The sequence below is a fragment of the Apaloderma vittatum genome, unplaced genomic scaffold (genome assembly GCF_000703405.1).
Source record: "Apaloderma vittatum isolate BGI_N311 unplaced genomic scaffold, ASM70340v1 scaffold541, whole genome shotgun sequence".
In the NCBI taxonomy this organism is placed as follows: Eukaryota; Metazoa; Chordata; class Aves; order Trogoniformes; family Trogonidae; genus Apaloderma; species Apaloderma vittatum.
The window spans coordinates 54,494-72,518 of NW_009698311.1; the positions used below are offsets into that span (position 1 = coordinate 54,494).

Consider the following 18,025-nt stretch of genomic DNA (forward strand, 5'->3'; position numbering starts at 1 on the left):
GGCAAACATCTGCTACTGCCATGTGTCTTCCAGCTACTAGATGGGGATGGTAGAGGGTGGGTCTTTATAACTGAACAAGCTCATCTTCTGCTTCCATACCTCAACAAAGAGATTAGGATCACTATCACTCTATCCCACACTCTCTCTCTGTGAGCTGCAAAGAATTAGTAGTTCTTCTCTCAGGACTTCTTCAACCATTTTGCCGACATCAACCAGACATGAGAAGGACACCAGTTGGTGTATTATATTCTGCAAGTGCCTCAGAACGGTGCTCTGTGCCACCACACTCTCAGCAGGACCTACTTGACAATTCTGCTTAACAGCAAATAAGTGAATACTGCCAGAGACAAGCATCTAGGAGCATTAATGCACCAGATCACAGCTTTGAGCTGCCAAATTTAGTGAAAAAAATACCCACCTCCTGCTATTGAAGTGAAAAAACAGTGCCTCACAGAAGCTTACCTTCACAATGACAGGGGACACAGAACCACAGAAAGGCTGAGGGTAGAAAGGGACTTCGGGAGATCCAGTTCAAGTCCCCTGATCAAAGCAGTGTGAGCTAAAGCAGGTTGCTCAGGACTGTATCCAGCTGGCATTTTTAGCTAAACCCAGGACAAAGCACAAAGGCTCCGAAACCTCTACGGTTAACCTGTTCCAGCACCTCATCACCCTCACAGTAAATGAGCTCTTTCTTATTTTTAAATTGCCTCCCAGTCACTGGGCACCACTGAGCCTTGTGTCACCTCCTTTACTCCTTCCCATCAAGAAATTGTACACCTTGACAAAGTCCCCCCAAGCCTTCTCCTTTTCAGGCCACCAATTTGGGTGGAAGTGTTGATCTGCTCGAGGGTAGGGAGGCTGTACAGAGGGATCTAGACAGGCTGGATAGCTGGGCCAAGGCCAATCACGTGAGTTTCAATAAGGCCAAATGCCAGGTCCTCCACTTCGGCCACAACAACCCCCAGCAGCGCTACAGGCTTGGGGAGGAGTGGCTGGAGAGCTGCCAGGCAGAGAGGGATTTGGGAGTGTTAATAGATGGCTGGCTGAACATGAGCCAGCAGTGTGCCCAGGTGGCCAAGAAGGCCAATGGCATCCTGGCCTGTATCAGGAACAGTGTAGTGAGCAGGAGCAGGGAGGTGATCATTCCCCTGTACTTGGCTTTGGTGAGGCCTCGCCTCAAGTATTGTGCCCAGTTTTGGGCCCCTCACTACAAGAGGGACAGTGAGGTGCTGGAGAAGGTACAGAGGCAGCTGCCAAGCTGGTAAAGGGTTTAGAACATAAGTCTTACAAGGAAAGGCTGAGGGATCTGGGGCTGTTAAGCCTAGAGAAGAGAGACTGACTGGAGACCTCATTGCTCTCTACAACTTCCTGAAGGGAGGTTGTAGCGAGGCGGGGGTTGGTCTGTTCTCCCTCGTGAAGAGTGATAGGACAAGGGGAAATGGCCTTAAGTTGCACCACGAGAGGTTCAGGTTGGATATCAGGAAGAATTTCTTTACTGAAAGGGTCATCAGCCATTGGAACAGGCTGCCCAGGGAGGGGGTTGAGTCGCCATCCCTGGAGGTGTTTAATAGACGAGTGGATGTGGGACATGGTTTAGTGGTGTTGATAGGGCTGGGACAAAGGTTGGACTCGATGATCTCGAAGGTCTCTTTCAGCCAAAACTGTTCTATGATTCTATAACTCATGTTCAACTTGGCATCCACCATGACCCCTCAAGGTCCTTCCCTGTCAAACCATTCCCCTGCTAGTCAGTTCCTAGACTGTACTGGTGTCTGCAGTTATTTCTCCTCATGTGCAGGAGGACTTTGTATTTCCCTCTGTTGAGCTTTGTAAGACTCCTCTTGGCCCATTTCTTCAGTCTGTCAAGGTCCCTCTGAATGGCAGCACGACCATCTGGTATAGCAGTCACTCATGACAGTTCTGTATCATCTGCAAACTTGTGAGGGTGCACTCTGTCCACTATCCAGGTCATAATAAAGATACTTTTTTTGGTGCTAATTTTTCTTTTTAAAATTTTTTTTCCATTTGATAACTGATGCCTCTACTCCTCCCCTACGGGCTTGGCTATTCACCGTAGCACATAGCCTTTTAAGTCCTGCAGAAAGCCCAATAACTCAATAACTATGAACTCTAGATTCAGGTCTGATAATCTCCAGACTTCCTTTATGGCCTGTAAGAATTCACACTGTTCTTGTAACATTCAAGGTTATTCAGGAATTGAAAATTGAGCAATGCAGACCCATTACACAATGAACCTTTGATCTGTAAAATGCAATCCAACATAAAATTTTCTCCTTTTGTAACTTGGCTTTAAGATTTACTCCAGCTCTGGCTTATTCAAAAATCTCAGGAGGTTGCTCCAATAATTCATTCTGAAATCTTGAACACTGATCCATCAGACACAGAACAAAATTATGGCTTACTACTAAAGTCAAGCAGAAAAAGAACATCTGCTGTTGAGAACAGAGACGATCAGCTGTGAGCTTTTCCACTGGGAAACTCATAAAATGAGCTACTAGAGAGTTCAGCATGTGTTCTTGTAAGGAAGGAACAATAGGAAATACTTTCACTTATTTATTCTTTAAAACTATCCCAGAGAGCACCAATTACAGCATACATGTCTTCCCCAGTATGGAGACAAAGCACAGGGAAAAAAATATTAAAGCAGGATTAATAAAAATGCTTTTAAACCAAAGTTTCCATTACAGAGTGAAATCAGTCAGTTCATTTTGACCTTATTACTGCAACTATCTTCCAACACTAGTGTTATTAGGAAACTGTAAGGAAGGTTAGAGCAGCCCACATCCCCTAGCAATACTACTATTAACATACTGGTGGAAGCATCCTGGCTGAAGACTAGGCATAATCACTGCACAGTAAAAAATTAGGTACATTAATCATGTTCATTCCATAATTGGGTTCATCTCAGGGAAAAAAGGAAGTAAAAAATGTCTAATTTTTGTGTTCAACAATTCGTTTGGGAAGGTGACAAATACCTGAAACACACATACTAATAAATGAAATTTAAGGTGTTTTTGGAAATGAGAAGAACACTTGTCGCACAACTCTCAGCTTTTAATAGGTGCTAGGAGCCAAAATGTAGTCTTTTATCATCACAAAAGCCACAGTGTTACATAATTTTAACATGACTGATGTGGGCTTTTTTCATTAAAGGAAGACAGCTATATCACCCATTATCACGGTGGCCACAGCTTAGCATCATAAAACCCTGTTTTCAGCTGCTTATACTTCTGCAAAACTTTAAACATCTGTGTTGATGTTTCCCCTTGCAGTTGTTAGCCTGTATTTGGAAAATTTTATTCAGCATAGCCATTTCCAGAAGACTAAGGGACACTCTTTTACTTATCATTAACAACTAACTTCCCTGAGGTGCACCACTCTGGACTCAGAACATTCTCGGTGTAGTTTTGTTTCAGAGATTGGCATATGGATGCCCAAATTTTGGCAACTGGAAGTCCTTGAAATCTGAAAACCTGCAGATAGCTTTAGCTTGTGCTAAAGCAGAGGACTTAAAATTTCAGCAGAGTAAATCTGCAAGTTTCTCTATGGGAACTTAAAGGTAACTAGCAACTTTAACCATCAGATGCCAATACAGTCCAAATCCCCCTAAATCCAGCAAACAAGTATAACTGATGCCCTAAGCATTTTTTCTAAGTTTGCAACTGGAAAACTAAAAAAGTGCACAGGAACAAAATCTCTTAAATGATGTTTTTAACTTGAAGACCATAAGCCTCTGAACTACTTCAAAGGAATTTATAAAGAAGCAACCAGGAAATACAAGCTGTAGCCAAGTAAACTTTGTATAAAAACCAGGGATCTGAAAACGAACAAATAAAAATTGTGAAAACTGCTAGACCAGGAAGATACACTGTGGTGATTAGAGAAATGCAGGAAGATTAAGGGGTAATTCAGGAATCTAATCAACCCAGGCAGAAAAAGATCTGCTTCCTCCGCTCCAAAGGATGAGAGTTCACAATCTCGCCCTCTCAATTCAATTGCCACAGTCAATCTAGTATCTTCACCACCAAAGTGGATATGCACTCACCCACCTAAAGCAATGCTTGGGTTAAAAAAGACAATGTATCAGCTTCTTCCACTACCTCTGCTTTTCAGAACACTTTGTCAAATGTCAGTGTGCCTAACTGCTTATTCTCTTAACACGCTACTTGAAGGAATCATTTAATTTTCCAAAATGCACTGAACTGCTGCATGGCTACTATCCTACACATTGCGGACTTCCTGAACTGGAACACAAGTTCACTAACTAAATAAAGTAAAATATGATCGAAGTTGAGTATCATCAGCAGTTTCTGTTCTATTTCACACAACTGGATTGCCTCCCTAGAAGCAAGACTTGCATCACAAACAGCAAGACTTGCATCACAAACCTGGGAAGATTAACAGTAGAGAAAGGTTTTCACGAAGAAAGGCAGCATTTCTGGAAATCTGTTGTTGAGCTGCTTATCTGTGAGGAATATTGACATGACAGAGCGAACGAGTCTTAAGAAGGCTGTCATTATCAAGCATCTAATCCACTCCTGTCCCACTGCCAAGCATTTTGAGGTAGAAAAGTCGACAGGGAAGGTGATTCACTGAGTGGCTGACACCATCTAAAAGGCTTTTCTCCATCCTGCAAGTGATGGATATGGGAGGTTGAAGGAGGTTTGCCTGTTAACAGCTGTGTCACAACTACTAGGATGAAAAAACTTGCTTTTTATCCTGCTGGCTTCTAGCCTCTCACAGGTCTACATCAACACTTACTGCCACTTCTCTACAGTTCAGGCTCTTGTGAATCATTATGGACATTTTATTGCCATTTGCCAGCATGGAAGGATATATGGTGCTGAGATTCCATGCCCCAGCTCTCGCCTGGTGAAAGCCATGCAAGATGACAAATATATTTCTGGTGCTGATCCTTCTGAAATGAACTAGTCTCTGTCGCACTTTGGAAACATTGGTTCCATGGCCTAAATGCACATTCTGACAATCCTGACTGCTTGCAGAACCTCTCCAGCCATCTCCTGATTAGTGGTGGTGGTACATCAGCAAGCAAGAGCAGTGTCTTTCAGGTGCCAAGCTCATTAGCACCCTGTTTTCCTCCCCCACGTTCATTAAAGCAGCAGGGTAGAAAGCCTAGAGGACAAAGAGAAATGGTCCCACACTGGCAGCTACTACCTGTACATCAACTTCTCATTTCTAAGAGAAGAAGGAAGGTCAGATCTGAGGCAGATTACTTCTTTGAGATAGCTTTCTGCATTATATTATTCATTTGCTGCACTGAAGTGCAAATAAGTATTTTATAGATGAGTTCCCAATCTCAGTTTTCTGCACCGTTCCTACCGTGCAAAAGCAACTCTCCTCCCCCAGCCCCAGCTCCATATTCCAGCCAACCCACAACCCTCCCATGAGGCCACCTTTTCATAACACCCCAAACTCTACAAATCTCTGGTCTGCCACTAAAGCTTTGAAAATTTGTCTGCTGAATGAAAGCATAAAGTAAGGTTTTATTAACAATGAATAACTGTGGAAAACCACAAAAACATACTTAATAGGAAACTTTCATTAAAAAAATGTTTTCAGGTATAGTAAGAAGAATTGGGTTATACAGAAGGATCACTGTTGTGACATGTCCCAGAAATGCTTCAGGCATGTATTCCCTGTGGGCCTTTCTAATGTGAACGTGGGGAGATGAGCTGTGACTGAAAAGGCTCTAACACCTGGATACATGGATTTGGATGAGACACAAAGGGAGCTGGGGGCTTCTGCTGAGCTTCTGTGGTCACTCACACTGCTGCTCCTGCACCTCCATCTGACTGACTGCTGGTGCACACGCTTAAATAAATGCAATGAGACAAAGTAGTACGTTACCTCTGCCCTGGCTTGCATCACCTCTCCAGGGTTGTGTATGTTTATCAATCTGCTGCCACTGAAACCTCCTCAAGAGACCACGTGTTGTGGTGGTGTTGGTGTCATGGTGAGCACGGCTCCCATCACATGCCATAGCCTGCCTGAGAGACAGGTTGTACAAAAGAAATAACTAGGTATGACCCACGAGGCACGGGCACTTGAAAGGAAGTGGAACTTCTTGGCTCCAGCTGACCCTGGCTGCAGGGCACATTTTCCTAATCCTTAGGCAAGGTGAAGGGCCTGGAGAATAGATCTTATGAGGAGCGATTGAGGGAGCTGGGTCTGTTCAGTTTGATGAAGAGGAGGCTGAGGGGGGATCTCATCATGCTCTACAATTACTTGAAAGGACATTGTAGAGAGATTGGTGCTGGTGTCTTCTCACAGGGAATTAGGGACAGAACCAGGGGGAATGGTAGCAAGTTGCAACAGGGCAAGTTTAGGCTGGACATTAGGAAGAAGAGTTGTCAGTCACTGGAATAGACTGCCTAGGGAGGTGGTGGAGTCACCATCCCTGGATGTGTTCAAGTGTCGTTTAGATGGGATGTTGGGTGATATGGTTTAGGGGTGAACTTGTAGTATAGGGCCTATGGTTGGACTCGATGATCCCAAGGGTCTTTTCCAACCTGAATTGTTCTGTGATTCTATGATTAGGCAAACTGTGAGCCAGGGAGACCTACACAGTCCCTACAGCAGCTGCTCCTAGGTCTCCTCACCCATAACCATTGTTTCATCTGCTTCTCTATGAAGAGCTGCACGATCTTTGTAAAGAAAGGAGGCATGGAGCAAGAATCCTTGCTGCACTGAAGGTTTTCATCCAGGTCCCCGATACTATCCTGCCTCTAAGCCAGCCTCCACCATAGCCCTCCCCTATACAAACACCCATACTGATACATTTGTGCCTGCTGCTGAGATGTAAGAACTGGTGTCCTGCAGAGGCTTGTGCTTCTAGGAAAGAGTTATTTACTATGAGTGTGGTAAAACACTGGGACAAATTGCCCAGAGAGGTGATGGAGGCTCCATTCCGGGAGGCATTCAAGGTCAGGCTCGATGGGACTCTGAGCAACCAGATCTAGTTAAAGATGTCCTGCTCATTGCAGGAGAGGTGGACTAGGTGACCTTTAAAGGTCCCTTCCAGCCCAACACATTCTATGATTCCCTGTCCATAACAGGAAGGTTGGACTAGATGATCTCTAAGGTCCCTTCCAGCCCATGCCATTCTATGATTCTATGATCTTCCTAGGGAAGCTGGCTCTGGCCAAAGATCATCAGCAGTGCCATGCTGCTGGATGCAGGGGCAGCAGAGAAAAGTCTGAACTTAATGGACGGTTGAAAGAAAAATAAAGAACAGGGGCTCCAGCTTTCTCATAGAGATATCAGATATGATGTATCCATCCTCGTGAATGTGTAGGGGTTATGAGTGAGGACAATTCAGAGCAGAAAAGGAAGATGTAACTAGCAAAATGGTCTGTGGCTGAGTGAGACATTATTTATTTAAAAAAAAAAAAGAGGGGAAAAAAAAGTGAAAACACTTCTCAACTCTGACAAAGTCAACCTCTTCCACTTCTTTACAATAGCTTTACTCCACCAGAATTACTTCATACCTGAAAACATGGTGGCTGCATAATGGAATGTTATACCAAGGTCTCCTTCAGAAAAATCTTCTATCTATCATCTCACAGGGTTATGACTGAAGTCATGTTTGGATCAGTTTATTTGCTGTTTAGCATCCTGCATAGCTTGTAGGCTATAAGTCTCTGCTCTCTACTGGATCAGTGGTAAGGAATAGGATATTGCACCATACATGCAAACTCCCTTAGGCATGTCTGTGCTGTAAATCACTGGCAGGTATGAGAGACATCACTTCATGGGATTTACACAAATTCATCCAAATCTAAACTGATGACTTAATGGTACAGAAGGCATTATCATTTTTTACGTTGCTATAAGCACGCATTTCTAGCTAAGGAAATATTACTGATGCATTTATTTACCTGCACAGTACATTCCTGTAAACAAACTATACATAAATATGTATATCAATTATTGAGTTATTTGGCTTTTATATTATCATAGAATGGCCTAGGCTGGAATGGACCTTAGAGATCATCTAGTCCAACCTCCTTGTCATGGGCAGTGACGCCACCTCTCGACTAGACCAGGCAACACATGGGGACCAAGCGGGAATCAAACCCGCGACCACAGCGTTGTCATTGTTGTCAGCACCACACTCAAACCACTGAGCTAACTAGTTCCTGTTTTTAAATTCACAGTCATCAACAAACAATTAGAAGTTTTCATCATGGGCTACGATGTGAAGGTTTTTCCTGTCTTAGGACTGGTATCAAATAGAACTTATGCTCAAAGACTATGGCTCATAGTCTCATAACGCTCATCTACAGGGAATTTCAGGCAGAGGGAAATACTCAACACCCTTACAGCAAATATTTAACACCTCATCACCTTTGGCTCATTTGGCTACCACAGCATTTTAAATGCATATCCATTCAGTGAAATCATTCTCAGTTGCAGCTACCAGGGATAAAAAATTAGGATCAGTCCAAGAAACAAGATCCTGAGGCACATACACCAAATAAAACCAACTGAGAATTTACCTCCCAAACCTGTACTGAAACTTCAAGAAAGACCTTCAGGCAATCCAAACTGCTGGATGGACAAGAAAGAAAACCATTCATAAATTATTTCCTTAGATTTATAAAGGTAGGTTTTTCTGAAATTACTGAGAAATATAAAGACATTCGAGATTCAAGCACTAAGAGATACTACAGTTTGTTGAACAGAGGCTAATACTTAAAATATAATTCCTCACCTTTTTGCTTGAATTTACCCATGCCAAACGCCCACAGGATAGAGCTCTTCCACATACAAAAACGTACAGCTAGATAAGAAATTTCTCATCAACCAAAACTAAAAAGATCTAACTCAGGGTTCACAGACAAACCCACTTTCCTCACTCTTGTTCACACACAGAAAGCCAACAACCAACCAAAAAATTCTCTTGTCATACCAGACCCTGGAAACCATGGAGACTTCTGTGATGCCATGTCTGTGAGCATAGATGATCCTCAAAAAATAAAATATAAAATTATATAACATCCCCCCAATACTGTCTACAGCCATCATAACTACTCTTGTATTTTCTCTACCCTTAATTCTCAGCCTGCTCACCTTTGCCTAAATAGTTCTAGGTTTTGTTTCATTTGATGTAAAGTATGTAAGAGGAGGAATAAAAATCACTCAATGGCTTTTAAAAGATAGAAAGTATGTTCAAACAGAGTATCAGAGCTCACTGTGGACTTACAGCTCCCATGCCTGTAAAAGTCAAACCTGCCATAGTATTTTAAACTAGAAACAAGACTGAGCCAGAAGTCCCACTTTCAGACTTCCACTTTATTTCCTTCCTTTAGTCTTTAAAAAAATAAATAGTAGTAATACAGTAAACTAGTTTGGAGAGGTTCTGTCATTAGTAAACATAAATATCTTTAATCTCCTCTGAATAGAGAAATAACCTACAATGTTACTACTTAACTATCAAAATAGTATCATTTCCTCAAGGTTAGCCTGGAACATAGTAAGCTAGTGCATTCCTTCAAGGACTAAATAATGAATTTGCACCGAAGAGTAGAACAATTATTTTTATACAGTAACTGCATGAACAGGATCATCCTAAAATGCTCAAGAAGTTGCCTTTTAGTCGTTGTCACTTTGCACACCTGCATTTTTCTATGAGGCACTACCAAGCAAGGGGGAGAATCATAGAACCATAGAACAATTCAGGTTGGAAAAGACCCTTGGGACCATCGAGTCCAACCATTAACCCTACACTACAAGTTCACCCCTAAACCATATCACCCAACACCACATGTAAACGACACTTGAACACATCCAGAGGTGGCGAGCAGAGCAGCCCTATTCCACCTGTGCCAACCAGCGTAAGGAGCAGTATGAACAGCCAAAGAAATATCTACATGTTTGAAGCTGAACATCATCTTTCCTCCCTTACTTTACCCTCAAACAATCCGTAAGGATTCTCGCTATGCCCAGGTCAACTCCATCTACATATCTACTTGCTGAGTCTCATTTCTCCAAAGAGATAGACAGGTCAGGGAAACTGCTTTTTCTCTTAAAACTCTCCAGAGGTGTTGAGAGGCTGACAACAGAAAGGATACACAGCTCAGTGCAGTCAAGCACACCTCACACCTAGGTAAAGGAATGCTTATTTTTCCGGATACATGATATTGTAATACGGTATGAGGCCATGCAGCATCAGGGTTGGAGTGATTAAAACAAAAATAAAACACTGGAAAGGTGAGACTGAAATACAGCTTTCCTTTGAAACAACATTAGTGTCTCTGCATCTTCTTAACAGGAGCAAGATGACAAATGACTCACTTCATAACAGAGCATTTATTTACCCCTCTTTTACTAGGAGATTGAAGAATGCCTGATTGAACTGGATCAATTCCATTTGATTTCAATATAATGAAATTGTATTCATCAACAGTGCCTTTTTTTATTGTGAATTTTTTATTGTGAATTACCAGAGAATCAGATTGCTTTGAAATTTTGTATTTCAGCTAGTTTAAATGATAGAAAACCAAATTAGAATAATTATCTAGGTATCTCTTCAGGAAAAAGAATAATCTGAAAGGTGTTTTTTAAATTTGGCATTCAAAGCAATAGTAAATTGGTATAGTGGAAGATATAAATTAGACAATCTCAAACAAGAAGGCATTATGTTAAACAAAGACATTTTAAAAATCAGACAACAGAGTGGATTACTATTGACCTGAAGTCTTTAAATTAAGATTGAATATATTTAAAAGCCATATTGTCCTATGGTCTGAGCCGGCTTTAAAATCTACAACTCTGTAAAATATGGCATGTAATCTGCTCTTCCCTCCTCCCTCTCAATGAAAAGTGTACAGGGGGATCCTTCTCAAAAACTGGGAACTATTTCTGTACTCCATCCTTTTTCTGTTGAAGAACTTTCTCCAAAATTGCCTCTTTCCCACTGACAAAGGCATCCCTTCATAGTCAACTGCTTCATAAACAGAAAACTGAGTTGAAGCATTTAATAAGCTACTACCTCCACTTTTCTTTCAACACTATTTCTAGAATTATTTCTTCTAACGTCTTTAGTAAGACATTGAAAAAAATTTCACAGAATCCTTGAGTAATAAGCAGAAAATGTACTAATCATACTCCCATTCATCATATAGTCCTACTTATGGTGATGATGCTTGCTCCAAACAGCATACCACAAGCTTTACACTACATCTGGTCTGTACTGTTTACATCTGCTTTACTCTCATCCCTGTTCATGTCTTTGAAATGATGCATCAGCCGAGACGATGCTGAAAAAGCTAAGGATCTGCCAATGCATTATACCTATTTGTAACCAGTGATTTCATACATATATACATACATGTACAGTATGAAATGCAACAAAGACATACACTTTTCCTTAGCCACTCAGTTTAAAATCCTTCTCTAGTCTCACTTTTGACACAGGAAGATTCTGCCGGTTAAACAAATCTGCATTAGTGGGCTGTCATGGCACCTCCACATTCACAAGTACACGCTCCTGCAAAATCAGCTTTACCGATATTTTGCACTTTTCAACATGGAAATGACAAGTCATGATCAGCTGGTTCTCACTGTATGCAGAAGACCCTAGCCACTACCATGAAATCACCACAAATCTCTTCACAGTGGCACTGGGATGGAAGACAGAGACATGACAGATTCACCAGAGCACAGTACCTGGTCAGTAGCGGGAATGGACTCCCATCTACGCTTCAGCAAGTACAGAGATTTCCGGCTCATGATTTTAGATCTGCTCTAGAGATTTTTCCACACTTGAGAAAAAGGCTTCTCCCAAACCAGTGTCAAGGACCTTACTTCTGACTCCCGTGCTTCATTGCTGTAGATGGCAGAGCTCCCCGATGTACACAAGTTTTTGTGAGTTGCAAGGTTGAGACTGGTTACATCCAAGCTTCTCCTGCTTTGCTAAAACGTCTGTTGCCTTGTAGTACCACGACAAAGGGAATCGGGCGAGATAGTGAAAAGCTTAGCTTTCACTGACAAATTACCTCGCAAAAGCCTGAAGTAGGTAGACAACACCAGACGCACTCAATCTGAAAATAGCTGTTGCTTAGGAACTGGAGGGGTAAAATGCAGCACCTCAGATATATAATGGAGAGCTTTTATATTTAAAGAGAATTAAAAACACTGGACCTCTGTGTTTCCCTCCCAATTATCATCCTTTTATAATGCTGGAGGAATGATTGCTCGTTTCCACTGACTCCGGGGGCTACGCCTACACCTTCGGCAAGCCAAACAAGTCTTGATGACAGAGCAACAAATAACTCCCACACATTCAAGGTCCCTTCAAAAACCGTGCACACAGAGCGTGCTGTGGGTCTCACATGAAATATCTTAGAAGTATCAAGTGTTACGTTTTAGTGAAATAATTAAAATACAGTTTGCATATTTTTTCTGCAGAGGCTTAATATGCCAAGGATTAATTTTGCTAGCCACATTTTCTTATAGCATGTACTGCTATTAGAAATGGGTCTGAATATTTTCCCCTCACATGAATGAAATGAAGTGGTTTTATAGATTGCATGTGTACATATTTGAGTGAAAGATTTCTTTAGGTGGGTTAAACATTCCTAAATATTTTGGAATTTCTTTAACTCTGAGTTCAGTTTTGAAGTTTCATGCCTAAATCCTCAACTGCATTAATTCTAAAAATTTAGCACGGAACATAATGAAATTCACTTTGCACTGTCTGCATGATTTCAAATCCAGAGAGCAAGCTCTCTGCATGAAGCATTTACAGCAGGAAGTGTAATTTTCAGAGATCAAAAAACAGAGGGAATAGAAAAAAAGAAAGATGTAGGTAGGAACACACTGCTGTTTGTAAAGCAACCTATATTTCAATCTAATTATAGCAGCCTTAGTATAATTATTGTATAAGAAAAGGAATCCTACAACATGAACACATACACGCAATATACATATATGTGTTGGTGTGGAAGTTGGGAGCAAGTTAAGCATTGTGATGACAGCTTTTTATTTGTCCCGTTTACAAACTCCTGGAAACAGAAATTCCCATAAGCCTCAGTGTATTTAATCTGACATCCATCACTACCTGTTGCTACATCACTTTGCATTTAACTCCCACATGCAGAAAAAGAACATATTTTCCAAGTGGGTCATTAAGAAGTATGACATGCACTGTAGTAGTTTCCTCTCATGTGTCAACACATACCATAAAAAAAGCTACTAGTTCTTAGAAAAAATCTTAACGTAGTTAAAGTTTTGTTTAATGAGTCTTGGTAGAATAATTTTATGAGTTTATATGTGGATTTTAGTTTTATATTACGGTAAGCCAGTGGTTTCACTTCCTTTTCTCCTAAGCAACGTTATTAACATTCACACAAGCAGGTAGCTTGCTAAGATACATCTTTCCACTTTCTTCACTTTACTCTGTAAGAATTAAAATATCATAGAAGACTAATAATTTGGCTCCAAACCACATAACCCCTAAACCCTGACCTTCCCTCTTGCCGCTTGCCAGAGCAGCGCAGGAGAGACCTCTCCTCCCAAGTCCCATTTCTCTGCAGGAGGAAAGTCCCACAGACTTTGTGAAAGACCATAGGCAACCCCGTGGCAGATCCTGAAGACAATTGCCAGTCCATCCTTAAACATCTGATGTGTTAGACTTGAAGGAACCGAATCACAAAAGGATAAACCTGGTCTTTTATATTACATGCAAAAATCAGAACCTCCTAAATTTCTCCTAACCTTTCAAGGAACTAATTAAATTAGGTTCAACATTATTTATGTCAAAGACAGTTTTCAAATCCATGTAAAAGAGAGAGTCTGCAGCTACAGTGGGATAACTGAGGCTCATTTTCTTCCACCAATGAAACTTCCTTCCTTCTTGTGACTGGGTACTAGGATACCACACAGCAATCAGAGAACTTGAGTCATTTTCCCACTCTATTCAAGATCTTTTAACATTTCTATGGTACATAATGATTGGTAGATTTACAAGGTTCTTCCAAGTTTATAACAAGTAGCTTTCAACAAGCTTTGCAGAACACCTATACACAGCCAAAACCAAATAAAGAGAGTGCTTACAGGATTAAAATGATTATGCACTTCTTTTTAGATGGATTTAAAAGGAAACATCTCACTTTTTTTGTCAAGGAAATCCTACATATATAGATTTTATCCTGTTTTGAAGAAATGCACTTTTGAGCTTGAAGTATCTTTTGCTTATTTTGTTAAAAAAACAAAAGACATTCTGCCTAAGGGAAAAAATAATCAGTGGGAGCCTTCTAAATGAAAATCTGATATAGAATTTTCTAGAATAATGTTTTTAATAAACATAATATTCAATACTATTCTTCAGGAGAGATTCAAACAACTGAAGGTTGACCCGCAGAGAATTCCACTGAACTCCTCAACCTTTTTTTTTTTTTTTTTAAATACAAAATGGTGGTGGAGTATCTAAAAACATCATGCAAGGAAGAAACAAAGACAGGAAGAATTTCAAAATTTATATAATCTTCTCACAATTACCTCCTTAGCCTCTACTGAAACCCAGAGAATTTCATCTGTGTGTTTAGTAGCCAGTTATTTCATTTTGCCCAAGTACAACCTTCTCTAACAGTAAACAACACACAGTTTTACTTGCACTTAATATGTAGATTGGCATTTTCAGCAAGTGAGTTAATGCCCATGAGACCTCTTCCTTTAAAACTAGGCCATGTCAAGCAAGTCCTCCTTATCCTCAGGAAGGGACGGATAGAGAAACCAGGCAATATAGGAGGAAACCATAGGCTCATGAGAACAAATAATTAAAAAAAAAATCCCTGGTAACTATTTCATTGCGGGAATTCACTTTTTCAGAAAACTCAAGAGAGATCTGTTTAACAGCCAAGATACAATTTCCTGCATCAAGATACATTTTTGATAGTCGGCTTGACCTGCCTTACCTTTTATTTTTAATTCCATCAGATTGATTCCACTTACCTTCTACCTAAATCCCTCTCTCTAATGTTTCTTACTGGCTAGCTGTAAACCTTCAAAAATGTCTAGCTGACAACAAAAGAAACCCTTGAAAGCTTGTGGGCACATAGCCAGCAGGATGTATCAGGCATGAGGACTTCAACAGGTCTCAGCCCTCTGCCTCTGATGCAACACTGGTGCAGAGTTGATATGCACTCCTGTCAGCAGTTCCTAAATATTTTGCTGTCACAGGTAAAGTGTTAGTACTATAGAAGATGGTTCAGAGCATGCAACAGACTACTCATATTGCTAGATGCATACAAATATTAGATGAAGCTATGTGATAACGCTAGAAAAGTTTAGCAAGTCTAAGTCACCTTTGAGTCCTTTGAGTGACTGCCTTCCCCTGAACTTCAGAGAAGTCCAATTTACCTTCCACTCTTTGGACCAGAATAACACAACATGATTGACTACCATGCCAGATGAAGCTGGAAGGATTACGGACTGAACAGTTCTCACCTTACTGGATAGGATTTCCCTGATTTCTGAAATTCCTCAGTTTCCACAGAAAACTAGTTTGCTTTCTGTTTTGGTGGGGTTTTGCTTGTTTGGTTGGTTTTTTAACCTTTTTGAAATGACAGATTGATCTGAAAACAAAACCTGCAATCCATCTTAAAATGGGCAATGGAATACTGAATTTCCTGCAAATTTCAAGATGGTTTTGAAATAAGATGCAAGACTGAAGCTTAGAAAATTTCAGGGGAAAAAAAATCCAGTAGGATTCTTCAACAATAAGGGTAAAAAATTAATAAATTAATTTTACATTATAAAATAGTAAATCTTGCATATTATAATAAGTAGCAGTCTCCTGATTATCATATATTTTCTCCTTAAAAAGGGAGGTACTCTAGTGATTTTTGTAAGGGGCATTATCAAGGTTAGGCTAGGAACTACTCTACTGAGATTAAGGTTGCAAACATGTAGCTTTACAGCAGCAGAGCTTGTTTATTACCAATTTAGACACAGATGCTCTTATTCATGTAAAAACCCTTCCATCTGAAGGAAAAGCAATTCTAAAATACTGGAGCTCTAATAATGTATTTAAGTAATTTCAACATCAGGTGCTTTATCCAAGGAGGACAATTCCTCTACATCAATATTTGTAGCAATGTCTTCTTTGCAGAAACTGATGTCAGTAACGTTACTACTATAACTTCCCCTCAGTGACGTGTCAAGAGCAAAGCAGTAGCTACACATGGCTTTCCTGTGTCTCCCTACATAGTTCTAACTCTAAGCCTTTTTTATCGAACTAGGTGAGAGGGCCATCAACGTCCTACAAGTTTGTCAAGCTCAAAACCCCAAACCTCACAAAACATACACACATTACTTGAAATCACATTCCTTTGATATCCTAATGGAGACAGATGAGTAAGAAACACTTTCCCAATACATCTAATCCATCTTTCTGCTACTGAAAGAAATTTTCTGCTGCATTACTCAGCTCTGCCTGGATAAACTGTTTGGATTATTGCTCAAAAATTATATTAATGAAAGCTGTCATGGTTTTATGGTTTTTTTCCATTGGGTCAATCCTGTAAACATTAGCAAAATTAACAACTTTGACAATCTAGATGGAAATAAGATGGAAAACTTGCTTGAATATCTCAAACCTACAAAAAGCCAAAAACCAAACACAAAATACGAGCAACTGACCTGTGAGCCTCTGGGTCCTCGTTTGTGATCCCATTCAGAATGCCCCATGAGCTGAAAAACAAAGAAAAGCATGGGTAGGTGTGAAATTGCACTCATCAGCATTAATTAAAACATTCACACTTTTATATCCATTACACATTTTCTTTGAAAGAAAACAGGTTTGCTTTTACTATTTATTTCACACAATATTTTGCTTCATAAGGAGAGTGAGAGGAATTGGGAGTTGTTACTATGTAACTCTGTCCCTTTACATTCAGAGCCAAAACAACATCCAGCACCACAACTCTGTTCATGCCAATGGAATTCCCACTGCCATAAATCCAGCTTTAGCCAAATATTTAATACTGATCTGCCAAAAGAGGAGCTGATATATCAACAAGGAGATTAGAAAAACCAAACAAATAGGGGACATCTGATTAAACAGCAATGTATGTTTTATACCAGGCATGAAAGCTAGCAACAGCTTTAATTCTGCCTCACCACTGAATTATTCTCAGTGTAATAAAAAAGCAGAGGTAACACCCTCTAAAGGAAAACAGGTTGGAGTCATTACATTGCAGAGGAAAGCAAAGAGAGTTTAGAGATGACGAGTTCTTGTGTGTGTTCTAGCCTGTGAGCTGTGGGGGTTTTTTGGTTCAGCTACTCAGGAATGTCTTCTGGGTAATGCTTTTTCTTACTCATACGAGCAAAGGTTAATGCAAATATAAATATATCTGAATGAAAGATAGGAGGGTTAATGTGACATGTAACGACTTAAAGGCACAAACGTTTTCTTGCCTTTTTTTTCCCCAGCATTCTTTCTCAAAGGAAATCCCTTCTCCCAGGTCAGAAGGCAACAAGATGTACAACCTACGCTTATTGCAGAATACGCTTTCACAGAATCACACAGAAACACAGAATGTTGGAGTTAGAAGGGACCTCAAAAGATCATCTAGTCCAACCACCTAGTCCAACCCTGAACCACCCATCCCAGGGTAAGCGACTAAAATTATCTTGAAAGATGAGGAAAGTCACATACATCTCATATAAAACCTTTATCTTCACCATCAACTGTTCCTTATCTTTTCTATCTCTAAGGACCCCTTCATTTCTTTACTGCTTACAATTACCTATCCCCATAACTGGAGGCAAACCGCACATGCAGATAGGCATCAAAGATCAGAAATGTCACACGGTTTTTTTAACCTGATACAGCCTCACGACTGACCCCCTCAGTCTGCTGCAAGTACTTCCTTTTTCCATCTACTGTTGGTGGAAACACTGGCAGTGCCAGGTTTCTTACTCCATACTGTTATGCTTGCCCATTACTGTATGAAAACTGAGCTTTGATATTTACAAA

The 18,025-nt window shown here is 40.4% G+C and overlaps 1 protein-coding gene across 1 annotated transcript in view; it reads right to left on the reverse strand.

Annotated features, from left to right (window-relative positions):
- The window catches only part of LOC104280333 (cGMP-inhibited 3',5'-cyclic phosphodiesterase A-like), a gene marked incomplete at its 3' end in the record, with an annotated part of 70,351 nt that extends 53,617 nt beyond the window's left edge, over positions 1–16,734 (reverse strand). Inside the window, exon 1 of the mRNA XM_009877950.1 lies at positions 16,687–16,734. Within this exon, the coding sequence (XP_009876252.1) occupies positions 16,687–16,734 (48 nt within the window). The remainder of the gene's footprint in view (positions 1–16,686) is intronic.
- Positions 16,735–18,025: the final 1,291 nt, after the last annotated feature.